Source organism: Lepidochelys kempii, chromosome 8 (genome assembly GCF_965140285.1).
Source record: "Lepidochelys kempii isolate rLepKem1 chromosome 8, rLepKem1.hap1, whole genome shotgun sequence".
Classification (NCBI taxonomy): domain Eukaryota; kingdom Metazoa; phylum Chordata; order Testudines; family Cheloniidae; genus Lepidochelys; species Lepidochelys kempii.
The window spans coordinates 73,049,187-73,077,042 of NC_136387.1; the positions used below are offsets into that span (position 1 = coordinate 73,049,187).

The 27,856-nt window shown below is 39.5% G+C and overlaps 2 protein-coding genes across 3 annotated transcripts in view; both read right to left on the reverse strand.

Moving 5' to 3' along the window:
* The window catches only part of HCCS (holocytochrome c synthase), a 35,400-nt gene extending 18,882 nt beyond the window's left edge, over positions 1 to 16,518 (reverse strand). Inside the window, exon 1 of the mRNA XM_073356987.2 lies at positions 16,500 to 16,518. The gene's annotated coding sequence lies outside the window, so the exon portion shown is untranslated. The remainder of the gene's footprint in view (positions 1 to 16,499) is intronic.
* TLCD4 (TLC domain containing 4) overlaps positions 13,863 to 27,856 on the reverse strand; it is a 50,131-nt gene continuing 36,137 nt past the window's right edge. For both annotated transcript variants that reach the window (XM_073356988.2, XM_073356990.2), the window contains exons 6-7: positions 24,284 to 24,357; positions 13,863 to 16,584 (exon numbers count right to left, since the gene is read on the reverse strand). In XM_073356988.2, coding sequence (XP_073213089.1) covers positions 16,269 to 16,584; positions 24,284 to 24,357 — 390 coding nt within the window. In that variant the 3' untranslated portion in view covers positions 13,863 to 16,268. The remainder of the gene's footprint in view (positions 16,585 to 24,283; positions 24,358 to 27,856) is intronic.

A 27,856-nucleotide genomic window follows, 5' to 3' on the forward strand; every position in this document is an offset into this window, starting at 1 on the left:
ACATTTGTGGGGTCAGAGAGATTAATAAGTAAAATAAAAGGTAGCTTCCTCTGAGGAAGTCATTTCATGAATTCTTTATAAAAATTCTTGTAGCTATCAGGTTAAAGATTACAGATTGAATCACCTTCCATTAAAGTCAATAGTTAAATTCCTATAAACTTCAGTGGAAATAGGATTAGAGCCTGCATTTTTTTTTAAATCAATCACTTAAACTTGGAAAGATGCCTTTTTATTTGAGCAGTTACACAGACAATTACATTGTATAGACATATCCATCTAATGATCTTGGTGCACATACATTTGTCAAGAGCTCCAGAGATGTGTAAACTCTGGGGACAAGGACAGTCATTATTTATTTGTACAGCACTATAGGGTCCAACCGGATTGCACCCATTTGGCACGATCACGCTACAAAATGTTAAATAGTATCTGGCTCTAGGGTATAGGCAAAGAGCCTGATTAAATGTCCTCCGATTCCCATTGGCTTCAATGGACTTTGGACAAAGCCCCAAATAGGCACACAGGTCATTCAAAATGTTCGGTAACTGTGGATTAATAGGTAATGATGATGTTCACCTAAGGCAGCAGAATCCCTACTCGTGGATCTCTCTTCCTTTTCCTTCATGCTCACTAGCTTTACATGGTATCCATATGTATGTATCCGTTTGTTCTTGCCCACATTAGGTGGCATTTATATAGTCTCAACATGATCTCTACACTCAAGTTAAGTACAACTTAAATTATTTTGTATTGCAGTTAAACCTAAACTGCCACTGGAAGTACAGCATAGTCAAGATGTAGAATCTCAGATGAGCATCCTAAACAGAGAATTTCAATAAATAAATTCTTTCTGGTCTTTTTAATGGCAACCATACAGTGTACAATAATGCAATTTTTAATTTCAGTGTAGTGTAGTTGAATAAGCTGGCACCATTGATTTTTTTAATTTTACTTTTCCAAAAAGTAGTATTTCTGGCACTTTAGAAGCTGCCCAAGCAGTTGTGCTGCCAGGTTTGGAGTTGTTCTAGGCCTATAATTGCCCGACCATATGGCATTATACTAGATGCCATATTCCTTGGATGGAATTTGATCCTGGGGGTTTATGGAGGCAGTCTTTTCATCCACCAGTAAATCTGACTCTGTAAATCTCTCTATCCAGGTGCCTTTTAATCATAAGGAATCTTCTTTTGCTCATGTTTTAAAAATTACCACCACCTCACTATTTGAAGCGTCAGTACAGTCTCCTGAAGTTAAACTTCATTTCCTCATCTCTCCCCTCATGTTCTTCCCCAACCTTAAAGTGCTGTGTTTGCTTTGAGCTATAGCTACTCCTTTGGCAGGCTCTCCCCATTCCTGGGCAGTCTGGAAAATGTTCATGCTGCTCTTACGCTGTCAGTTCACTTTTGCAGCATTTCTAATCAGATCTCTACTAGATACAGGTTTTGGAGAAGTTGTGGATCTCAAAACCACAATTAAACTTAGAAAGATGGAGATTGAGGAAATGTGGGAAGAAGATGGGGACAGAAGAGGTGGCAAAACAGTTCTTTGGGTACTTGCGAGACAATACCTGAGGCCTGAAAGCAAGAGCGAGGAGCCTTTAAGTAATCTCAAGTCAAGGGGAGAATATAATAGTAGGAGCTCTAAGAGATGTGGAAAAAAAAAAAGGGTGAGGTGCATGGCCTAAATTAAGGGTGGTGTTTGCTGGGAATGGCAAAGGCAATAGTTAAATGGTTTTTGTCCAACGGAAATCCAGTTATTCAGTTTATTTATACATGTGCAGTTACATGTAGGCTTCTAAAGAAATGAACTTTCCAGGGATTTAGCTTCCTTTGTATTATATCCATCTACTATAATAAAATCTTACTTTAATACATACAGTCACTTTATGATTGTTAGATCATCTTTGTTATCAAGATAACTGGAAGTGTGCACGTAACTACATATGAACAGAATGTAAGAACATAGGTTAAACTGGATTATAACAGTGTTCTGTCTAGTCCAGTATCCTGCCTCCAAAAGGAAGATGCAACAAATCACATTTGGAATGATCTGCCTAGTTGCCATTTTTCTTAACCCCTGTGATTTAGTACTTCTGTCCTGAAGCATGTGATATTTTATCTGTGATATATTTATCCTGACGTAATTGTGGGCATCCTCAACATCCATATAAAAGTGTAAATTTATTTGAATCCTTCTGAGCTCTTTGCCTCAGTGATATCTTGCATACATATGCAGCCTTAAAATGTAACCCTTAAAATTTAGCCATCACAAACAAAATTCTGACTACATTCTTCTATAGCACAGAACTATATTTTATGAATGATATATAACATGCACAGTTTCTAGCTACTGTACAAAACACAAGCCTTTCTGAAGGGAGCACAAAAATCCCAGTCCATGGGGCAGTTATTTTATTAACCACCCCACCCCATCATTTTAAAGAAAGAATCCCACAAAGGTAAAACTGCATTCTCTTCCTTTATTATGAAGTACTAGTACCTTGTGTACAACATGCAACTTATTGACCTTATTGCCCATGTCAATTTCAGCCTACAAAAATCAGTTTACATCAATTTATACAAACTGCAAGGCTGTTCAACTAAAATGTAGAAATACTTACAATCCTAGTGAAATACAAATATTGTTCATATGATTATTCTACAAGCAAAACCCGTAACATTTAATCATTCACACATTCATCTTATTACAATGTATGACTTTTGTAATCAATCCACAGTATTACCATTACCTTCCTAAATTCTTGAACACTACAATTGTTGCCATACAAACAAGATACATTATAGTTTGCAATTAATAAGGTTTCCATGATCTTCTCAGGCAATGCTGCAATATTAATTTTACTGCAAACAAAACTGTAGAGTTAATGGCAGTAAATTTAGTTTTTAACTTCACTCTACATAAGGCATTTCATACTGTATTTACCAAGTTTGTGTTTAGACAGAGGCCTATGTAAGGCCTTTAAGGACTCAACTGCAGTTGTCTAACTTGCAATTTTTTTTTAAACAATCTGTAAAATCAGTTTTGTATTTGGTTAGTTTAAATGTTAATTGTAAATAGGTATTTGGGATAAAGATCTGTAAACATTAATGGTATATGTATAAATATATTTGTTAGGGTATTTGAATATACATACACGACACGAGATATACTTATGCAAGAGTTTATTAGTAGCCAAAATCTTTTTTTTTCCCTCCAGTGTGCTGATTGCTTTCAGTTGAAATTCAGGATTAATTAAAATAGTAATTAACTTGAAAATAAATTCTTCATTACATTCAGAAGTTGCCTTTATGCCTATCACATTATATAAAATACTAAACTTTCAAACTTCAAAAAACAATCCTCATGCAACTTGACTCAGTCAGGAGCAATTCTTCAGAGCTCTAGTATTTCATATGCTCAAAAAAGTGTGTTACAAAACCAGTACAATATTTGACAGCCAAAGCATATACCAGGAGAATATACTACAAAGGATTTTGTTTGTGTCCATGTTTTAGATTTTACTTTCCAGGCATATAGCCCTAATGTATATTGAATTATAATATGGTTCAAATTGAGACAGTAAGGACTGAATTATATTGAGTTCAACACATTTCGTTCACAGGCATTTCCTTTAAAAAGTAGACATTTACTATTATACTCCTGGGTGCCAGGCATCACATTATGACACTGACCTCAGATCAGCCAGGCATGTGAATAGTTTTGTTTCCTAAAATCAGTTGCTCTATAGCTACCTTCAGTTCATCACCGGCTGCAGCATGCCTTCCCTTTTGCTATTAATTTTTAAAAAAGCAAGAATTTCAGGGTAAAATGTAAAGAGTAAGGAGGTGGCTAGTGGAGGTTTGATTACTACACTTTTTTTTTTTATAAAAAACCCAAACATCCTGAGTAATCTGCGTGCTGATAGAAAAGGAGTACTTGTGGCACCTTAGAGACTAACAAATTTATTTGAGCATAAGCTTTCCGTGAGCTACAGCTCACTTCATCGGATGCATTCAGTGGAATGAATGTGCTGATGTTATATACAATGTTGTTGTAACCATCTCAGTCCCAGGATATGAGAGAGACAAGGTGGGTGAGGTATTCTCTTTATTTCAAGCTCTGGTGTAAGCTTGAAAGCTTGTTTCTCTCATCAACAGAAGTTGGTCCAATAAAAGATATTACCTCACCCACCTCGTCTCTGCTGGCATTAGGTCATACACATCACCACATAAAAGTATGGTTTGGTGCTTGTCGCTAGAGTGCTACACAGCGCCGAGTGGCACACCACTTCTCTGTACAGAGAAACTTGAAATTGAATCAGGTAGTGACTGATTTCGCTTATTGTTGGGTGAATGCTAAAGTTCATGTAGATCCACCATTTCCAGTTTATTGACATCAGGATCTCACTAGTGAAGCAGTGTTTTCTCCATGTATTAATTATTTGATATAATACATAGGTTGTATTACAATGGGTTAGGAACAAGGAATGCTTCTTCATCCTTTGTTGTCAGTTGATGAAGCTATAGAACACAGGCCTTTTTAGGTCCAGTGTTCTGTGAAAGGCTCTTAATACCTTTGCTAAAGCTGGATCTTTGTAAAAGTTTCAGAATCTTGACAATTCCCCTTCAAAAGTTCGTTTCAGATATATTGTTTTTCAGTGATAAACATGGCCACACTTGGAGTCATCTTGGAGTGACCCTTCTTTTCTTGAAGATGAAGCAGGAAAAACCTTATAGATTTTTCAATCATCCATCTTTCATTGACAACCTACAAACTGATCAATAGCCATGACAAAAACCCCTTCCATATGTCTGTCAGTGACTGATAATTCATCATACATAGTGTATATCAAGACAGTGTGGTTACATTCTAAAAAGACCCCACACAGTTCAGGTATAATTTTGTGTTTCACATATCCTCAAACCTCACAGATGAGCCAAAGAGGGATATATCCCTTCCCTGATATTTGCCATCCTACTTAGATCACATATAGGACTCCTGGATTCTTATGCCCTGGACCCCTTCACTCCTTTTTACAATAGTGTTGCACTTATGTTTGTTACTTGTGTAAGAGGTTTTGTTTGGTTGGTTTTGCTGATTACAGTAGCTTTTTAATACTAGAAAACCCTCTTTAAATAAAAATACTTCTAGATTTATTTTGAAAATAAATTAAACATTGTCACTGTAAACCATCAGTGGAGAACCCCTGAAAAATGTGGACATTTTCTGTACCTTGCCAGCCACCTCTCCCAAACAGCCAACATTCACACAGAAATTGAATACAGGATCTGCTCTGCCAGCACATCTTTTGGAAGACTACTCAAACGAGTCTTTACTGATAGGGATCTACAAACGGGTATTAAGATCTTGGTTTACAAGGCAGTTGTCATCCTCACCATTCTCTATGGGTGTGAGACCTGGGTAATCTACAGATGACATCTCAAGCAGCTGGAGTGGTCCCAGCATCGCTGCCTCGGGAGGATTCTCAGGATCAGCTGGGAAGACTGTATGCCTGACACTCACCTCCCGAAGCAAGTACTCTCTCAGTTAAGTCAGGGAAGAAGGGCTCGCAGAGAGCAGTGGAAGCGTTTCAAAGGCATACTGAAAGTACATCTTAAAAAGGGAGGCATCAACCCAACAAACTGGGAGGACTTGGCGCAGAACAGAACACAGTGACACCATACCATACACCAAGCCACAGCTCACTTTGAGAACAGATGTGCTCATGAGACACAGAAGCGACAGGAGGAGGAAAGAAAGGGAACACTCCAGCCAACAACTATGCCTCCTCCAAGATTACACCTGTCACTTCTGTGGGTGTCATAAATATAAAGGGAAGGGTAAACCCCTTTGAATTCCCTCCTGGCCAGGGGAAAGCTCCTCTCACCTGTAAAGGGTTAAGAAGCTAAAGGTAACCTCGCTGGCACCTGACCAAAATGACAAATGAGGAATCATAGAATCATAGAATATCAGGGTTGGAAGGGACCCCAGAAGGTCATCTAGTCCAACCCCCTGCTCAAAGCAGGACCAATTCCCAGTTAAATAATCCCAGCCAGGGCTTTGTCAAGCCTGACCTTAAAAACCTCTAAGGAAGGAGATTCTACCACCTCCCTAGGGTAACGCATTCCAGTGTTTCACCACCCTCTTAGTGAAAAAGTTTTTCCTAATATCCAATCTAAACCTCCCCCACTGCAACTTGAGACCATTACTCCTCGTTCTGTCATCTGCTACCATTGAGAACAGTCAAGAGCCATCCTCTTTGGAACCCCCTTTCAGGTAGTTGAAAGCAGCTATCAAATCCCCCCTCATTCTTCTCTTCTGCAGGCTAAACAATCCCAGCTCCCTCAGCCTCTCCTCATAACTCATGTGTTCCAGTCCCCTAATCATTTTTGTTGCCCTTCGCTGGACTCTCTCCAATTTATCCACATCCTTCTTGAAGTGTGGGGCCCAAAACTGGACACAGTACTCCAGATGAGGCCTCACCAATGTCGAATAGAGGGGAACGATCACGTCCCTTGATCTGCTCACTATGCCCCTACTTATACATCCCAAAATGCCATTGGCCTTCTTGGCAACAAGGGCACACTGCTGACTCATATCCAGCTTCTCGTCCACTGTCACCCCTAGGTCCTTTTCCGCAGAACTGCTGCCTAGCCATTCGGTCCCTAGTCTGTAGCTGTGCATTGGGTTCTTCCGTCCTAAGTGCAGGACCCTGCACTTATCCTTATTGAACCTCATCAGATTCCTTTTGGCCCAATCTTCCAATTGGTCTAGGTCCTTCTGTATCCTATCCCTCCCCTCCAGCGTATCTACCACTCCTCCCAGTTTAGTATCATCCGCAAATTTGCTGAGTGCAATCCACACCATCCTCCAGATCATTTATGAAGATATTGAATAAAACTGGCCCCAGGACCGACCCTTGGGGCACTCCACTTGATACCGGAGACAAGATACTTTCAAAAGCTGGGAGGAGGGAGAGAAACAAAGGGTCTGTGTGTCTATATTCTGTCTTGGCCGGGGATAGACCAAGAATGGAGTCTTAGAACTTTTAGTAAGTAATCTAGCTAGGTACGTGTTAGATTATAATTTCTTTAAATAGCTGAGAAAAGAACTGTGCTGAATAGAATAACTATTTCTGTCTGTGTATCTTTGTAACTTAAGGTTTTGCCTAGAGGGGTTCTCTATGTTTTGAATCTAATTACCCTGTAAGGTATATCTACCATCCTGATTTTACAGGGGGGATTTCTTTATTTCTATTTACTTCTATTTTTATTAAAAGTCTTCTTGTAAGAAAACTGAATGCTTTCATTGTTCTCAGATCCAAGGGTTTGGGACTGTGGTCACCTATGCAAATTGGTGAGGCTTTTTATCCAACATTTCCCAGGAAAGGGGGGGTGCAAGTGTTGGGAGGATTGTTCATTGTTCTTAAGATCCAAGGGTCTGGGTCTAGTCACCTAGGCAAATTGGTGAGGCTTTTTTTTTTTTAAGCCAACCTTGTCCAGGAAGTGGGGTGCAAGGTTTTGGGAAGTATTTTGGGGGGAAAGACGCATCCAAACAGCTCTTCCCCAGTAACCAGTATTAGTTTGGTGGTGGTAGCGGCCAACTCAAGGACAAAGGGTGGAATATTTTGTACCTTGAGGAAGTTTTGACCTAAGCTGGTAAAGATAGTTTAGGAGGTTTTTCATGCAGGTCCCCACATCTGTACCCTAGAGTTCAGAGTGGGGGAGGAACCTTGACAGTGGGAAAATCTGCAGGGCAAGATTTGGGCTCCTCAGCCACTTAAAAACTCACCAATGAGCTCCCAGGTAGACATCATCCTCGCATTGAGGGATAGCCAAAGACGACAACGACTGTAAATTTAGAGCAATTTTTAGTAGATTTAAAAAAAAACCTTACCAAAATTAGAGATTGTTAAGAACTAAGGTCAGCTTGTCTCATCTCTGTCAATGGGATATTTTTTGCTATAAAGAGATGGTACATTATAGTTTAAAAATTAGGCTGAGAACTTACTGAACAACTTTGTATTGGCATATATTTGTAAAGACAATATGATCCACATGCAAAACTTAAAATTAGACTAGGAAAGAAAAACTATTATGGAATTCTTACCACTTTGAAGTAGGATACCGATATCCATTCAGAAGCTCTCTGACATAAGGCTATAAAACTCTGGCTCCTAACTCAGATTGAAAATCTATTAGAACACACATCAGGCAGAAAATCTTTTCCTGCAATAAAAACATTTTGAAACAATTCTCTACTCTATGTATAGTATACATAATTATGAGTGGGATATAATAGTACATTCAAATATGCCACAACACATCCAATTGTTTTGAAAGTGGCCATTCAAAAATGCAAAAAAGTCAGAAAATAGTACATCAATGCAAGAGAAGCTATATTTCAACATTTGCAGGTAACATCCTCCCACATCATATTACGTCTATGCCACATGCTATTCACAGAACAAAAGGCAAAAAAAATCCCAACCCCTCCCCCCCCAAGTTATTTAGGCACAGAATATTATACATGACTAACTCCATTAATCTACATTAACAAATGGAGATAAGGCTAGGACCAAGACATCTGATGCCATAGCAATCTTTTGATATACAAGACAATGATTGTCAAAAATGGAAGATCAAAACATGTGTTCATATTTCTTACATTATGAAGATAGTGTTCTACTGCAAATGGATTTAGCCAATTTGTTTTTTTCTAGGAAATATAGAAAAGATGGTAGGAAACAAGGCAAATTGTAGACAGAAAAATAAAGCAAATATTTAAGTTTTCTATATCAAGACTCTACATATTGATTGTGAAAATGTGTACAGGAAAAGCTCCTCAGGGAGGATCTTTGGGTATGTCTATACTGAAATGTAAGCCCAGGCTCGATGTTGTGAGCCTGAGCGTGCACACTGAGCATCAACCCCAGATGGAGAATTTCTGCAGCCTGGGTATCACACCTGTGCTCAGGCATTTACACTGCATTACACAGGCCCAAATCAAACTATCCCAGGCTTTGTAGCACCCTCCCCAACTGTAGATGCTCTAACCTTTGTTCGTGGTTCACTGTGGGAAAATGTCCAACCCACACATTACCGGAAGCCGTTGCAGCCCACCAAAACATCCTGCTGAGCCATCTTTTGGGTCTGCACACTCCCAACAAGCAGAGCCGCCAAGATGAGAATCACCATTTGAAAAACTTGTTTTGATTGGGCTTTCACTCCCGTTTTGGGAAACGGGTAGAGCATCCATGAGACAGTGGTGAATATTTAAATTGCTTTTTCTGACCTATCGAAAGCACCTATTAGAGGAAGGAGGATACAGACTTGAACTGGCTGGTGCTGCTCACGACTCCGAGTATTGCTCCTGATGCTCCCTATGTAGACTGGCACTTTTGGACTAGGGCCACAAGCACAGACTGGTGCAATCATTGTCATGCAACCTGGGATGACCTGCAGTGACTCCAGAACTTTCGCATGAAGAAAGCTACATTTCTGGAGTTGTGAGCAGCTTGCCCCAACCTTTCAGTGTCACAACACACACTTGAGGGTTGCATTGCCAGTCACAAAGTGGGTTGCTATAACCATCTGGAAACTATCACAGATTACCCAAAGTTGACTTTCTAGTGCCAAACTGGCTAGCAATGGACCTGTAGCAATCAGGCATGTGATTTACCCAAAAGGTGGTTGGTATAAAGAAACAATATCCATGAAGTAATTGCTACTTTTGAGGGACTGGGGTTTCTAAACTACACCAGGGCCACTGATGGGAATTGTTTGTCCATAGTTTGGCCTCAAGGAGTACAAATACATAAACTGCGAAGGGTACTACTCCATAGTTATATAGTCCCTTATGGACTACAGAGGCTGTTTTATGGATGCCAATGTGGGCTGCACTGGAAGGTTGATGATGCCAGGGTTTTTGGCCAAGAGTGAGTCTACCTTCATGGACAGACCAGTACACTATTCCCACCAGATGACATCATCATAAATGGAGTAACTGTCCCCACTGTTATTCAAGTTTGGTTACAATTTGCAGGAGACAATGTCACCTGAAAGTGAAAATAGGTGTTCGCATGGCACTGTTGTAGTCGGCGTCACAAGATATTTACGTGCCAGATGCGCTAAAGATTCATATGTCCCTTCGTCTTCAACCACTATTCCAGAGGACATGCATGCATGCAGATGATGGGTTCTGCTTGATAACTATCCAAAGCAGTGTGCAGCGACGCATGTTCATTTTCATCAACTGAGTCAGATGCCAACAGCAGTAGGTTGATTTTCTTTTTTGATGGTTCAGGTTCTGTAGTTTTCACATCTGAGTGTTGCTCATCTAAGACTTCTGAAAGCATGCTCCACACCTCATCCCTCTCAGATTTTAGATGGCAGTTCAGATTCTTAAACCTTGGGTCAAGAGCTGTAGTTATCTTTAAAAATCTCACATTGGTACCTTCTTTGCATTTTGTCAAATCTGCAGTGAAAGTATTCTTAAAACAAATATGTGCTGGGTCATCATCCGAGACTGCTATAACATGAAATATATGGCAGAATGTGGGTAAAACAGAACAGGAGACATTCAGTTCTCCCCCAACGTGATCAGTCACAAATTAAATTAACACTTTTTTTTTAAAAAACAAGCATCAGCATGGAAGCATGAAGGGACATGCAAATGTTTAGTATATCTGGCACATAAATACCTTGCAACGCCAACTACACAAGTGCCATGCGAACGCCTGTTCTCATTTTCAGGTGACATGGTAAATAAGAATCAGGCAGCAGTATCTCCCATAAATGGAAACTAGCTTGTTTGTCTTAGCTATTGGCTGAACAAGAAGTAGGACTGAGTGGACTTTTAGGCTCTAAAGTTTTCTATTGTTTTGTTTTTGAGTGCAGTTATGCAACAAAAAAAATCTACATTATGCAACAAAAAAAATCTACACTTTCACGATAAAGAGGTTGCACTACAGTACTACTATGTGGTGAATTGAAAAATACTATTTCTTTTGTTTATCATTTTTACAGTGCAAATATTTGTAATCAAAAATATATAAAGTGGGCACTGTACACTTTACATTCTGTATTGTAATATAAATCAATATATTTGAAAATGTAGAAAACATCCAAAAATATTAAATTTTAATTGGTATTCTATTGTTTAACAATGCAATTAATTGAGATTAATCGCGTGAGTTAACTGCAATTAAATTGACAACCCTACCTGTAATACATTTTGCATTGGTCATAAATCTGAAATTCCTCCCATTCCTATATTAAGAGCAACAAACATGGATCCAGAAATGTACCAGGCTCTGGGGCTACTTATGTCTCTTCTGTTTCTGCAGTTTCTACTAGTTCTGCAGCAGGCTCCTCCCTGGGAGTGGGGGGGGAGGAAAATCAAACAGCTCCTTGGAGTATGGACCCAGCATGTGCTGCAGCTGCTGTGGTGGTGGAACCTCTTGGAAACTAGTGTGAGCACCAGAGTCACTTCACTAGCTTGATCTGGTGCCTGCTGGTTCCCCTCTAGTATAGGAGTAGTTCAGGGGTCAGAAGGTCACCATCCCAGCTGACCAGGCTATCGTGAACTGCTGTTGGTTCCATGCTTGATGCAGTAGCCAACACCCAGTCAAGCTCCTCATTAAAGAGGCAGGATGTTGGGGAGTTCCCAAAGGTGTGGTTTTCAACCCTGGCTTTCCAATAGTCTTGAGCTGCCTAATCCAGATGCAGCACTGGTCACCAGTCCAGTGAATCATGCACACTGCCAGTTCATCTGCAATTTTGTAGTGAAGAGAAACTTGTTGCTTGCCTCGCACCAGAGATTAACCAATATCTGACTGTGGTCCTGTCACCAGGGAACAATGCGTTTGTCAATGGACTTATCATCGGTGGCCATAGCTAGCACAGAAGATGGTTCATTCTGTTGTCTGTAGCTCAGCAGTCAGAATACAATGTTAAACACTGAGCAGCTATACTTGAATAAGGGGAGGCTTCCATTTCCTGGGAGTCAGCTGGTTAGTCTTGAGATAGAAAGAACAAGGAACATTGGCCTATGGGACTGTGTGATAGAATTGGCAGATTATCAGGACATGAGTCTGGGGAACCCAGGCCCAAGCTACATCCACACTACATAATGATGCACTGTGGACTAGTGGGGCTTGGGTTTGGATGAACCCCTCTTGCTGGATCCTATATTCTGGGTCCAGGGGCTTACTGACCTTAGCTTTGTGTGTAGACAGAAGGGGGGTTAGCGCTCAAGCCTGAGTCTGAGCCCAGGCTTACATTGCACTGTAGACATACCCTCAGTGCCGTCTCTTCTACAGCACTGAGTGCCAAGTATGTAATAAGGGGAAGTGCCGTGGTATTCTCTTAACACATCAGCCAGTAGAGCTCGCTGAATGCAAAGATGGCAGGGGAAAAGGCAAACAATAAGCTGTGCTTTGCAATGGGCTGTTCAGGTTACTACCTCAGCTCAAAGAGGGAATCACTGAGTTCTTTTTACTTCCTAGGATGGCAAAATTCTAAGGAGAAAGAAATCTAGTCCCAAATGAATGTGTGCACATCTGCACACACCCCTTCAGATCTGCCACCCCAGACATACACCCACCAAAAAAAAAAACCCTGCAACTCCTCCTCCTGCCCAGAAAAAAAAACCAAAACACTCCATGCTGCTCACCACAGACCTATAGAATTTTGCAAGACTAAGGTGCATATGTGTATTAGATATTAATCATAAGTCCTTTACAAGACAGATGCTTGTGATCAGAAATTCTAGCAACAATTCTATTTTGAATAAAGGAGACAATTTAATCTGTCCAGTTTTAGATTGATACTTCAGATAGAGAAATGTAACTACTAAACTGAGTCTAGTAGAGGAACAAAACAGCAGCTGGTTTCAGTATTATATAATCTTAGTGACCTGTGAAGGAGCCCTAAATATAAAGGATAGGTGTATTCTGTCCATCACATATGTGCAATCTGTATATTTCTGTCCTTGCCCAATACATTGGCATTCATGACCATTTAAAAATTATTCTAGCACACAACTGCTGTGTGGTTATAGTATAACCTTGTAACACAAAATAAAATAAATCAGAGCTTAATTTAAACCAAATGGACATAGCAAATATGGTTGGATATATTTGCTGATCTTTTACAATGCAATTGAATCCTAGAGGATAAAAGCTATTCGGATCAAATGGATTAGTAGGTCATCTAGCCCATTCCTCTTCCACTGTAGATTGTTCCCCATGCTGTATTTACTAGGACTTTGTCCAATCTAGTTTTAATATAATCTTTCATACTTTTATAATAAACCTGAGTCTTAGTTACTATCTAAGATGTATAATGGAGAATACAAGGGAATAGACCATTTTAAAGTTTATAGCTTTAGTGAAGACTACATTGGAAATTAGGAATTTAATTTACTGTATGTAGGATTCAAATGCCATTAAAGATGAATGCTTAAAAAAGGATGGACTTCCAATGCAGTTGTCATGAAGTCCTTACTTCCTGTAAAATCATTTTCCTTATGAAAAATGTTTCATCCTACTGTATTTTCAGAATTAGTAAACGCCATACTTCTATGTTCAAGGTGTATTTTATCCAAAGTGCTTGCATCTACTCAATTACTGATTTTGAAACTGGCTAAGAGAAAACCAAAATGTAAACATAAAAGTTATTACAAATGCGCAAACTTAGTTATTAATCAGATTACAAAAAAACCCTCTTTCACTAGTTACCACCTTGAACACTAATACTTTGTGTACATATTGAATTAAATCACTATTTTTAAAAGTATCTGAATCTATATGTTGATAAAAAGGTTTTCCTTTGTTTTAATAAAAATGTAATGGAGGGCAATTGACTGATAATATGAATTTATTGGTACCAAAGACAAAAAAAACAATGTGCTAATTCAAGAATGACAATTAAAGAAAATAAAACACACCAGTTACTATGCTTTTTAGGACTGAACAACTCATCTACATAATAAGGCAACAGGACTGCCAAGAATATAGTGTAAGGAACTGAATGCATTAGCAATCTGTGCCTCCGACCCATTGAAAAATAAAGATAATGCTGAAAAAAATTACTGTTAAATAATGTAACTATGCCTGTAAGAGTGAGTATTATATCAACCCATATAACGATTATACTCTTCAAAGAGAAGAGCTGAACTGCTTTAGCCACAACTGCCTTGGCTATACTGCAAGACAATGCAAAAGACCTTTGCTAGCAGTTTGTGGAGTCTTCTTGGAGACCTAGGGAGACATAACCCTGATTTACACTACAAACTTATGTCAGTATTACTGCGGCACTCAGGGGTGTGGAAAATCCACACCCTGAGTGACGTAGTTATACCGACCTAGCCTCTAGTGTCAGTGCTATGTCGACAGGAGGGCTTCTCCTATTGATATAGCTACTGCCTCCTGGGAAGGTTGAGTACCTATGCCAACAGGAGAAGCTGTTCCATCAGCGTAGGCAGTGTCTTCACTAAGTGCTACAGTGAAGCTGTAAGTGTAGACAAGCCCACAGTAAATCATAAAGGGACAGCTAGTTCCTGGAAATTGTGTGTTTGTTTTACAGCTCTCCCTTCTAGCCCACACTAATAGCCAGACACCTGCGTTTGTTTAGAGGAAAGAAGAGAACAGCACACACACAAAACACACCACCTATTCCAATAGGACAAGAATTTGATAAATGTTAACAAAAGAAGTTGCTTGACTAGTTTGCTACAGTGTTTTTATGTAATAGCACCACACTAGTGAGTGAAAATGCAGTTTGAGCAGCACATACTAGCAGATGGTATCACAAACTACAAGTGATGACAAATCAAGTGAAGAAAGCATTGTTCCAACAAACAAAAACCACCACAAAACATCTAGCCCCTCAACAGTTATATGGGAAAAAACAAAATTCTCTCAGGTTGGCATCTCTTCCATATTCTGATCTTCCCACATTCTCAAATTTCCCCCATGGACATGACTGGAAGTTCTAGGATTGAAGAGAAAGCAGAATATCTGCCAAGGACTATGTGGATCCAAAAACAGAATGTTGTCCCTAACAAGGTTAGCGGCTTCTGTAACCCACTCTATAAATCTTCTCAGTTTTGAAGAGAACAAACTATTCTCTGTTGGGGCCACTGATAAGTCTTCTTGCTTATAAGATGGGATTTCTTTGGCCAGCACCTCAAATTTCCAGCCATATGAACAACAAGGAAACAATGACAAATACATATTTATATGAGCATTTGAACACAATATGAGCATTTTCATACTAAGGTGGCAGTTCTGGAGGGGAGAGGGTTACTGTGACATAGCCACATATACCAAAGTATTTAGTCTCCTATACTTAAGTTGTTTACACCCTAGAAGTCTCTTGGTTAAAATAATAAATAATAATAATAATACATTTAGAAGCAGAGTTGCAATACTTTTGAAAAGTAGTAGTAGCAGCAGCAGCCGCCGCCGCCTTCACAGTGAGAGCACTGTAGTAAAAAGGAGTTTGTTTCCACACACTGTTTATCATGGTAACTTTGGATCAGAATTCTGATCAGATTTAACAGTAATACTACTAGAAGGACATTAGCACAGCCATCCCTTCACACAAAAGGAGTTTTTAAAAGATAATACATTATACCAGTATCTGTAAAACTGTTTCATAAATTCCCAAAAGATTGTGTCCATGCATAAGGCAACAAAGTCAGTAAAATATTCATAGCATCAAAGCTAAATTCTTAGCCTTTGTTGCAAAAAAATAAAAAGTTGTCAAGGATGAAATCTTGATTGTTAACACCAAATACTAATAAGAGAAACCACAGAAACATGGCAGGAAACTTGCCATATCTGCATAACTTACAACAGAAGATCTTAACATTCACAGGCTTTTTAAAAAAAGCCACACACAACACATTGAGAAACCTGAGTGAAAACATTTTAGGAACATGCTGATAGAAGACCACCAACTAATCAGTCTGTTCCTTTTTAAGTTCATTTGTCAATTAAGTGCTTAGAACACAAGCTAGACTCATTTGTATGAACCTATACATACAGTATGTCATATGCTATTGTTTCCCATTCTATAGAGTGGGATTGTCTTTAAATGAAGTGACTCTGGGCATGCAGGCAGTGTGGCAAGAGAAAGGTTAAGATCAATAAAGAGGCAATACTTTGCTTCCTTAAAGGAGCATTTTATGGCAAAAGTGTGCATTGTTTCAATGAACCCAAGTGATCTTTATAGAGAAGTTCAGTTTTACATATATGATTTCTAGTCAGATTTTCCATTCTTACACATTTTGACTTCTTCTTGTCTAGTGAGACAAATAACTTTGTAGCATCCCTTTGTAATTTTGACCATCCACATCAAGTTCATCACATCCAAGACAACACTAGAGATAATCCAGGCGCTTTGGGCTGCAACTCCTACTCTGTGGAAAGCCTCTGTTCCAAACACAGAAATGACGTTGGCATAATAAACAGGCATGACTACAATCCTCACCATGAAGAACACGACCGTCATCAGCACCCCATTGATGATGTTGGCTTTTGAAGACCTGGGGTACCCCAGCACTTCAAAGAACCACCTGCAAGAGAGAAGTGTTCACAAAACCAAACAAGTTTCAGATTTTTCAAATCCCTTCTTATGACCAGTCACTATTCAATTTATCCTCAAGCCCTCCCAATCCTAAAATGCTGCCTTGTATTGTGGCTTCATCTAAAAGCTCTTTAGGCCAGTTAATTGTCTTGGTGCAAAGCATAGTGTAATCTCCATTACTACTTTAAAAAGTTTCATAACAATATTTTAAGGAACAGCATGTACAATAATCTCCTAATTTGAATTGTAAACTAATATGTAATAAGTATACGTTTAGTTGCTATCACTGTAGCGTACAGGAGTGGTTTTCAACCTTTTTTCGTTTGTGGACCCCTAACAAAGTTCAAATAGAGGCTTTGGAAATCTTAGACAATTTGTGGACCCCTGGGGGTCTGCAGACCACAGGCTGAAAACCATTGCTGTAGAGCATGGATAATTTGTTTTGTAAATTAACTTTAAAATGACTACTGTGAAATTTATTTTTTGTTCTTTGAACATTTTAATTTGCACTTTTTTTAAAAAAAGTGAAACTAAGCTGAGAAATTTAGCTCCAAACTTCCTCAGAATTATAGATTAAGGCCCCTACCAAATTCATGGTCCATTTTGGTCAATTTCAGAGTCATGGGATTTTAAAAATTGTAAAATTTCATTATTTCAGATATTTAAATCTGAAATTTCACAGTGTCGTAACTGTAGGGGTCCTGACCTAAAAGGGGGCTTTAGAGCAGGGGTCTCAAGGTTAATTTTAGGAGGGGCAGGGGGGTGTCACAGTATTGCCACCCTTACTACTGCGCTGCTGCTGGTGGCTGCGATGCCTTCAGAGCTGGTCAGCCGGAGAGCAGCGACTGCTGGCCAGGAGCCAGCTCTGAAGGCAGCACTGCTGCCAGTAGCAGCATAGAAGTAAGGATGACATGCTATGGTATTGCCACCCTTACTTCTGTGCTGCTGCCTGAAGAGCTGGGTCCTCTACTCTCCAGCCACCCAGGTCTGAAGGCAGCCCCGCAGAAGTAAGGGTGGCAATACTACAACCCCCCCACAATAACCTTGTGACCACCCTGCACCCCCTTTTGGATCAGGACCTCCCAGTTTGAGAAACGCTGGTCTCCCCTGTGAAATCTGTACAGTATAGGATAAAAGTACACAAAAACGACCAGATTTCACAGGGGAGACCAGATTGTATGGTCCGGGATGCATTTTTCACAGCTGTGAATTTGGTAGGGCCCTAATTATAGGGCAAGAAAGAAGTTTGGAATTGGTGTTGTGAGTAGGACCCCCATCTGTTATTTCACATTTGCTGGATTTGGGCTTTTGTGATTGGTGCCTTGCTACTGTCCTAGTAAGATCCTTTGAGATCAGTCTGGTCCCAAGCCAAAACCTCAGCTCTAAACATTACAAGTTGAATTCCATTATTATATTAATGCTTAGCTGTATGAAAAATGTCAGTGTGGCAGAGTAATTTTGAATAGGTTTTCTATATTTTGATGCCCTACTAGAGAGGTGTAACTATTACGTATAGCCTATTGCCTGGCAAGTAGAACCTGTAGGTTGGGTTCTTAAGAAAGTATTTATATTATTGTATGTTCCTCTCTTTCCCCTTCACTCACACAATAAAATCACTGCATTGAAGATTTGTACAGCTGTGACAGGTCAGAAAAAGGACAGAGAGGACCAAACCATAGAAAACAGCTTAACTGCTGAACCTGTGAAGGCATAACCAGCTAAAACTACTGACCATTAAGCAACAGATGTAATGATAGTTAGAACTTCCACTTTGTAAAACTAATCGTATAGCCTGTTACAAATTTATTACTAGGGGTCACAGCCATATTGACAGATGCTTGTGGTATGACTGATTATAATTACTAGGGATCTATAATGTCCAAAGTCAAAAATTTTCTTCGATATGCATCAAGATGCTGATTAGGTACTGTGCTGTGCCAGCATATTAATTTATAAATGCTTTTTAAACAATAAATGAAAAAATGGTAATAGCACAACTGCTCACAACCAAAGTCAGGCAAAACAAATTGTCATTCTATCACTGACTAAATCCATGCTAAAATTAAACTTGCCTTTCATATGGACAAGCCCAAATCAGAAAACAGTAGAACAGAAAGGAGATGCAAGGTAATAATTTAAGAAAAAGTAAAACCTCTATTTACTGTTATGACAATTTTTTAAAAAGTGAATTTAATGCTTGTGAAAGTGCTGGATTATTAGACAGCGCTGGAGACTAACTATAGAACAGATATAGCACAGACAGCATCAGAGCAGTTCATACTGCCCTCACTATTCTACTTATGTGCTTAATGCTGAGAAGAGTGACAGTCTCTAGGGAAGAGGGAGGTTCAGTCTCTAGGTCCATTTAGATCTTTGTCTTTATGCCAACAAGAAAGGAAATTGTGATAGTGTTTTTTGTGAAGTGAGCAGAGTAGTGCTCTGCTGGACTGTGGTTTAAACCTTTAAATTTTAGGCAGACAGTTCAATTCTACAGCTCATCTATTCCAGATAGTGTAGGTTCTGTCAGCTGGGTTAAAAAAAAGCATACATCTTTCAAAGAACAGAAATCTGCTCTATAAGAGCAAGACTTTAGTGTCCTGTACTATACTTTTTTTGCATTAAATTAGTCATTAGGAATACTGAACAAACTCTTTTCAGTAGTATTCATATTTACAGCTCTCCAGAAACACTTTCATCTGAGTCATAAAATTACTTTCTCAAAATATAAATTCAAGAGGTATATTATACCAATATTTTTCTAATTGCAAGATGGAGAGGAGAGGCAAGACTGACACTAAAATCCAGAACAATGGTCTGCTTTTTCTTCTATGGTTTTATTGTTCTAAATTTTGTCTTTAGACTACAATTTTTAGAAGAAATTATTGTAAATAAGAGGGTGAAAATATTTCACGTGCCAAGTATGTTATTTCATAACACTACATGCTACCATTAATTGGGCTACAAGATTGTTAGTTACAGTTTTCCTTTAGGGTTGTATTATCCCTACATTCAACTCTGGCACTTTCTGACAAGCTAAAACAAAACAATTTTCTTATGTTCTTTTAAAATTAAAATAAGGATATAGTGAGGTACAAATAGTTTAAAATGGTGAGATGAGATTTTTCATATGTTACAAAGAATCCTAAATTGAACTAAGTTGACCTGTATTTTGTATACTGTCTGGTGAGAATTTAAGCCAAATCATGAGAGTGATAAGTCCTGGCACAGTCAAAGAATTATGATGTGATTGGAACAACAGAGACTTGGTGGGATAACTCACATGACTGGAGTACTGTCATGGATGGATACAAACTGTTCAGGAAGGACAGGCAAGGCAGAAAAGGTGGGGTAGTTGCATTGTACTTGAGAGCAGTATGACCACTCAGAGCTGCAGTATGAAACTGCAAAAAAATCTGAGAATCTCTGGATTAAGTTGAGAAGTGTGAGCAACAAGGGGGATGTCATGGTGGGAATCTGCTATAGACCACCAGACCAGGGGGATGAGGCTTTCTTTAGGCAATTAACAGAAGTTACTAGATCACAGGCCCTGGTTCTCATGGACTTCAATCACCCCGGTATCTGCTGGGAGAGCAATACAGTAGTGCACAGACAATCCAGGAAGTTTTTGGAAATTGTAGGGGACAATTTCCTGGTGCAAGTGCTGGAGGAAGCAACTAGGGGCAGAGCTCTTCTTGACCTGTTGCTCACAAACAGGGAAGAATTAGTAGGTGAAGCAAAAGTGGATGGGAACCTGGGAGTCAGTGACCACGAGATGGTAGAGTTCAGATCCTGACACAGGGAAGAAAGGAGAGCAGCAGAATATGGACTCTGAACTTCAGAAAAGCAGAGACTGACTCCCTCAGGGAACTGATGGGCAGGATCCCCTGGGAGAACAACATGAGGGGAAAAGGAATCCAGGAGAGCTGGCTGTATTTTAAAGAATCCTTATTGTGGTTGCAGGAACAAACCATCCCGATGTGTAGAAAGAATAGTAAATATGGCAGGTGACCAGCTTGGCTTAACAGTGAAATCCTTGCCGATCTTGAACACAAAAAAGAAGCTTACGGGAAGTGGAAGATTGGATAAATGACCAGGGAGGAGTATAAAAATATTGCTTAGGCATGAAGGAGTGAAATCAGGAAGGCCAAATCACACCTGGAGTTGCAGTTAGCAATGGATGTTAAGAGTAACAAGAAGGGTTTCTACAGTTATATTAGCAACAAGGTGGTGGTCAGGGAAAGTGTGGGACCCTTACTGAATGGGGGAGGCAACCTAGTGACAGAGGATGTGGAAAAAGCTAATGTACTCAATGCTTTTTTTGCCTCGGTCTTCATGAACAAGGTCAGTTCCCAGACTACTGCACTGTGCAGCACAGTATGAGGAGGAAGTGACTAGCCCTCTGTGGAGAAAGAAGTGGTTCAGGACTATTTAGAAAAGCTGGATGAGCACAAGTCCCCTTAGATGCAGTGCATCCGGCCCCAGGTGCTAAAGAAGCTGGCAGATGTGGTTGCAGAGACATTGGCCATTATCTTTGAACACTTATGGCAATTGGGGGAGGTCCTAGATAACTGGAAACAGGCTAATGTAGTGCCCATCTTTAAAAAAGGAAAGGAGGAGGATCCGGGGAACTACAGGCCAGTCAGCCTCACCTCAGTCCCTGGAAAAATCATGGAGCAGGTCCTCAAGGAATCAATTTTGAAGCACTTTGAGGAGACTAAAGTGATCAGGAGCAGTCAGCATGGATTCACCAAGAGCAAGTCATGCCTGACTAACCTAATTGCCTTCTATGATGAGATAACTGGCTCTGTGGATGAGGGGAAAACAGTGGATGTGTTATTCCTTGACTTTAGCAAAGCTTTTGATACGGTCTCCCACAGTATTCTTGCCAGCAAGTTAGAGAAGTATGGGCTGGATGAATGGACTATAAGGTGGATAGAAAGTTGTCTAGATTGTCAGGCTCAGCGGGTAGTGATCAATGGCTCCATGTCTAGTTGGCAGTCAGTATCAAGCAGAGTGCTCCAAGGATCAGTCCTGAGGCCGGTTTTGTTCAATATCTTGATTAATGATCTGGAGGATGGCGTGGATTACACCCTCAGCAAGTTTGCAGAGCACACTTCACTGGGAGAAGTGGTAGATATGCTGGAGGGTAGTGATAGGATACAGAGGGACCTAGACAAATTGGAGGATTGGGCCAAAAGAAATCTGATGAGGTTCAACAAGGACAAGTGAACAGTCCTGCACTTAGGAAGGAAGAATCCCATGCACTGCTACCATCTAGGGACCGAGTGGCTAGTCAGCAGTTCTGTAGAAAAGGACCTATGGGTTACGGTGGACAAGAAGCTGGATATGAGTCAGTGTGCCCTTGTTGCCAAGAAGGCAAATGGCATTTTGGGCTGTATAAGTAGGAGCATTGCCAGCAGATTGAGGGACATGATCATTCCCTTCTATTCAGCATTGGTGAGGCCTCATCTGGAGTACTGTGTCCAGTTTTGGGCCCCACACTACAAAAAGAGTCCAGTGGAGGGCAACAAAAGTGATTGGGGGCTGGAGCACATGATTTATGAGGAGAGGCTGAGGGAACTGGGATTGTTTAGTCTGCAGAAGAGGAAAAAAAATGAGGGGGGGGATTTGATAGCTGCTTTCAACTACCTGAAAGGGGGTTCCAAAGAGGACAGATCTAGACTGTTCTCAGTGGTACCAGATGATAGAACAAGGAGTAATGGTCTCAAGATGCAGTGGGGGAGGTTTTGGTTGGATATTAGGAAAAACATTTTCACTAGGAGGGTAGTGAAGCACTGGAATGGGTTACCTAGGGAGGTGGTAGAATCTCCTTCCTTAGAGGTTTAAGGTCAGGCTTGACAGAGCCCTGGCTGAGATTTAGTTGGGGATTAGGTCCTGCTTTGAGCAGGGGGTTGGACTAGATGACCTCCAGAGGTCCCTTCCGACCCTGATATTTTATGATTCTATGATAATTGAGTTGTTTTTATATAAATCAATGGAATTTGGAGATTAAAATGCAATTGTATATTATAACTGCAGCTTGGTGTTATTTTTGTTAATACTATAGCAGAGTACAAACAACAAAAAGACATAATATAAACTAATCTTTATGAACAATTTACTTTAGTTACTGTCTCAGAGGTCTGGTTCTTCTCAAATTTAATTAAAGTTATATATATAAATTTATGGGACAATAAATCCCTTAATGTAATAGACTATCACCATCTTCTGCAGAGATTCCTGTTTGTCTGCTAAGATAATAATTCTGGGTATTTGAGGACACTTGGCCTCAGTCAAAGAACTTTTAAATAAACATTTAAAGTAAATTGTGTATCTTTAATTATATGATATGTTGTGATGCTTCATATCACAATCTTTTTAAAAAAAAAAAGAAGAAAGGATTGATACAGATACCACTGAAAAAATCTGGGTGAAATCCTGGCCCTATTGAAGTTAATGGGAGTTTACCCATTGACTGCAATGGGGGGGGGGGGTAGGATTTCATCCCAGGGAGGCAAGAATACCTTTTTATATAACCTTGATAAGGCCACAACTGGATCTTTTTCCTACGGACTCCTCAATACCGAAGTAATATTGATAGATTAAAGCAAGAACCACCACCTTGCAGTTTCTGAACAAATAAAAAGTAACCTTTATGGATCATTATAATCTCACCCCGTCTCTCTAACTGAAAAGCTGAGCTTGCCAACCCAGTGTTTGAGACAGACCCCAACATGGCACCTTCTCATAGAGCTACTAGAGACTATGTAGTATACTATACTCTACTGCAGGGGTTCTCAAACTTCATTGCACCACGACCTTCTTCTAACAAAAAATTACTACACAACCCCAGGACAGGGGACTGAAACCAGAGCAGTATTATAAAATATTGACAGCAAGTAATCTAGAACAATGATGAAGGTTTCTAAATATCAGAGGGATGAAGTTCTGGAACAGCCTTCCAAGTGGAGCCATGGGGGCAAAAAACTTAACTAGCTTCAAGACGGAACTTGCTAAGTTCATGGAAAGGATGGTATGAGACTACCTAAAATGGCATGTAGCTGATGTGCGACTGCTTGAAGCAAGTATCTTCAATAGCCACTGATGGGGAGGGCTCTGAGTTACTATAGAGAATTCTTTCCCAGGTGTTTGGCTGGTGGGTCTTGCCTTAGGGTCAGATTGCCAGAGACTGAGGGTGGTTTTTTCCCCCCCCCTTCCTCTGCAGCACAGGGCATGGGTCACTTGCAGGTTTAAACTAGTGTAAATGGTGGATTCTCTGTAACCTGAAGTCTTTAAATCATGACTTGATGACTTCAATAAGTCAGCTAGAGGTTATGAGTCTATTACAGGACTGGGCAGGTGAGGTTCTTTTTTATCTAATAACCTATTTATACCCATCTAATTTATATACTTATGCATACTCTTTTGTTCAATAGATTTATGCCAACTTCATGTTGCATACAGAATGCTATTTACAATAAGGAGGAACTCCTCTGGAATGCACTGGAACAGTTCTAGAAGTACAATAACCCGAAATTTTCATAGCAAGCAAGCTTTTTTCGGCTTATAAATCTGGCTATGTTCAAGTGTGACTACAGAAAGTGAATCAAATTTCTGTTATTTACAGTTAAATTCAGTTATCTAACAAGACAAGACAAGTTAAAGTAAAATAATTAACAACCACCTACCGCTGATTCACAAAAGGAGTAGAAAACTCTGCAAGTAGACGGAAGTTACCAAAATATGCCAACATTCCTTCATCCTACATAGCAAGATAAATATTAAAAAGAAGAATCAGGGATGTAAACTCTAGTCAGAAATTTAAATCTGAAGAACACATTGACCATTTCCATTTTGTTACAGTGTCCCAGCATTTGTAAAATTGTATAGGATCTCAAATACTTTACCAAATCTGAAAGTGTCAAGTAAATGTAATAAATTTCATAATCCTCTTTATAAAAAACTTTAAAGTAAACTGTTTAACATTTAATACTGCTGCCCTTTGATTTTTTTAAAAATGATAAATTAAGAAAGCAGGGAAATATGCAATGTGTCTTGTGACTCCAAATCATTGGCCAAGTATTCAAAATACTTTAGTTATTTGTGGAAATTAAACAAATGCCAAAAGTTGGCTAATAAATGATGGCACTCCCTAATCAACGTAAAAATAGTGGTAAGTTATGATAAATTAAAATGGATCTATTTTACAGTGATCTAAAATGATTCAAGAACATTTTGAATCTCATGTTTTAAATAAATCCAGCAGAACCATACTTTAAACTCAGAGAAAAGGAGTACTCGTTTAAGTAAGTTAGTTAGCCAAAACAGAGCCTGAAGGTCAGATCCTTGGTTCTGTTCCAACTCTTCTGCACTGCTCCATCACTGCAAAAGAGCTGGAAAGCCTGCATAACTAGCCAGCTGGATTCTCTCAGCTCAGGGGAAATCTGTGGATGGTGTAGAACAGACTATGCAAGCTCTACTGTAATCTTGTTAGAGGCCCCAGCAAAGGGGATAGGGTGGAGGAAGGGCATGTGGCTAGAATCTTTCTGCCAGCTGCAGATTGCCAGAGAACAGCAAGGCACCAAAGCACAGCTGCACAATTAAACTGAGCATTTTGTAAACTGTCAAATTACCCAAAACAACTTTGGATTGAGGTTTCCACTTATAAACCAAATCTTCCACTTATCTGCCCTGGTTCTTTCTGTCTACAGAAGAGTAAAGATATATTGTTCATCTCTATTACTTTTTGGCAGCATCACATACTCCTAAGAGCGGTAATTAAATGTTTGTGGGAGAAGCAGTTTGTGAGGCTGAATTCTACACTGGAACCCATTAAAAAGGTAGCATTCACCAACACTTGCCATACAGCAGTAGGTAAGGTGCCACGGTTTTTCCCCTATACTTGGAAAGAGGTAATAATGGCTGGCAAATATTGACTTCTTAATGACCACCACTGTATTGCTATAGGAGTTTATTAGTGTGCTCAGCATGTATAAAAAACTGAAAAATTGTGCATCCCGTGCTCTTACATTTTAAGGATCAAATTCTGCCATAAGATATATGTGCACAACTTCCACTGAAGTCAATGGTAATTTTATGCATATATCTGAGGGCAGAATTTAAACCTCGATTCAGTGATGACAATGACTTTTTTTTTTAAAATTCCAAGATCAATGTCAGAGATCCTATTATTTACCTCTTAAATCTCTGGGACTTGTTTTATTGTCATTGCAACTAAAAGAAGACAGTAAATATTTGTCATTCTTTGACTGGCCCTGGAAGGGATAACGTTGAATTTCTCTAATCTGGTCTCAGGAGTTCCATGATTCTACTGATACGTCTATTATCTTCAGCTAGAAATAGTCATCTTCTCTGATCCAGGTAATAGGAATCCTGAGACTAAATCCAAACCAAAGATTTGGACATGCAGATGAATTAACAACAGGCACACTGAATGATTTCAAGTGGCAGTAAGCAACTTTAACACAGGGGAAAGCATTGTATGTGAGAATGGGGGATGGCATATCAGACATTTAATGGGGTCTAGTACAAGGTTGCAGGATTCCTGCCATAAAACCAGCAACTGAGGATAGTTTGTTTCTGAATCTTCTTTAACAGCCCCCACCCCATGTCTATAGAAGGTGTAAAAGTTACCAAGAGAGGATTTCAGTGCATCAAGACTTCTTGTCTCCCCTTTTTCCCCATAGGTAAATGGGCCACCAGTGAAATCCAGGATCTCATTTACCTCTGGGAACTGGTCCCTTGTAGCCTTATCTGTACTGGACACTGGCTGCAAGTTGCAAAAAGCTAAAACATTTAACAAATTTAATATTAGGAAAGGAAGACTTAATTCTTATAACCTAACTGTGCTTCCATGATGCTGTGAGGAAGGGGGGAACCCACACTTTTGCCAATTAAGTCCAAGGGGAAAAATTTCTTCCTGATGCAGGCAGTTAAGTTAGACTTGCAGCATCCTAAAAACAAAGCTGTTATGCTACAACTAAGAGGAGTGAGTGCAGGGCAACTAGCTGGAACAAGAGGCTTTTGAAAACCTGGGGTGGGGGGAGGGAGTCTAAATAAGTGGGGGTGAAAGAGGCACTATGAGTACCAACTGGCTAGCCCATGCCCCTGTCAATGGGAAGCCTGTGGTCTCTCCCCCACCTCCATTCCCACCATGGGTGTGTTCTTGCATCCACCTCTCCTTCCCCACCTCCTGCTAGGACTGTGTACATCAGGGTGGGGCATTAAGAGTCAAGTGTATTAGTTTGTCAAACTGTAATTTTATATAAAAAAAGACAACCTCAGCTTTTATTTACATATAGCCTCCCCCTGATGTTTACAGGAAGAAGGTAACAAGTGAAAGCTTGCTGATATATTTGTATTACTGTATACTAGTTGCTCTCTCCATATTTACTTGGAAGGAACATCAGCTTGGGGGGGGAGGAGTCATTGGTCTGAAAAATATTTATGGGATTTCCAAATGTTCCTAAGTGATTTAGGAACACCATAAGACTTCCAATGGGAATGGTCATCTATGCACTTAGAAAATCCTACCCCACTATAGTTAAAATACATAAGATTAACTGAAATCAGTTAATTTTTCTATTTCCCTTCAATTTAGTTTGTGTATTCAAACAGCACTTTGTGTTTAGTCAATACCACTGTTCACCCAATAAAGTCATTTTTTCCCTTGCTGAAGGCACCCTTATCAATAGGAAAGAAGAACAGTGTCTACACTGCATTTAAATATATATATAATATTTTCAGGGACATTTTATTTAAATGATTCTGTACCGAAATCTGGAACGTTTAAAATTAGCTTTGTCAAAAAGTTGACAGTGTCTCTTTAATAAATACTTAACAATTTACATATTCAAAGCACTGTACCACCAACGATAAATATTAACATAAAGTGAGTGAGTGTCAGATATTAAAGAGACACCAACATAAATTAAAGTAGGATTCATTTCAGAAGTCTGCCAAAATAGGGCAGAGTTCCATTAACAATGGAAAGTGCTGTTGGGCTAAAATATGAAAAAAGTAAAGTGGGACAAGTTTTAAATCCCTTTTATCGTAATTGGATTTTTTTACACAGTAAAAAAAGAAAAAACACTGGATATACATACACTACACTTAGAGATCATGGACTTGTGGAAATGCATTGCAAATACAAGGAAAGTGGAAAACATGCAATTGCTTTTGGCTGTTTTGTCTTCTTCCTATGTGCAGCAAGCTACAGCTAAAAGTTGTCATCTACTTTT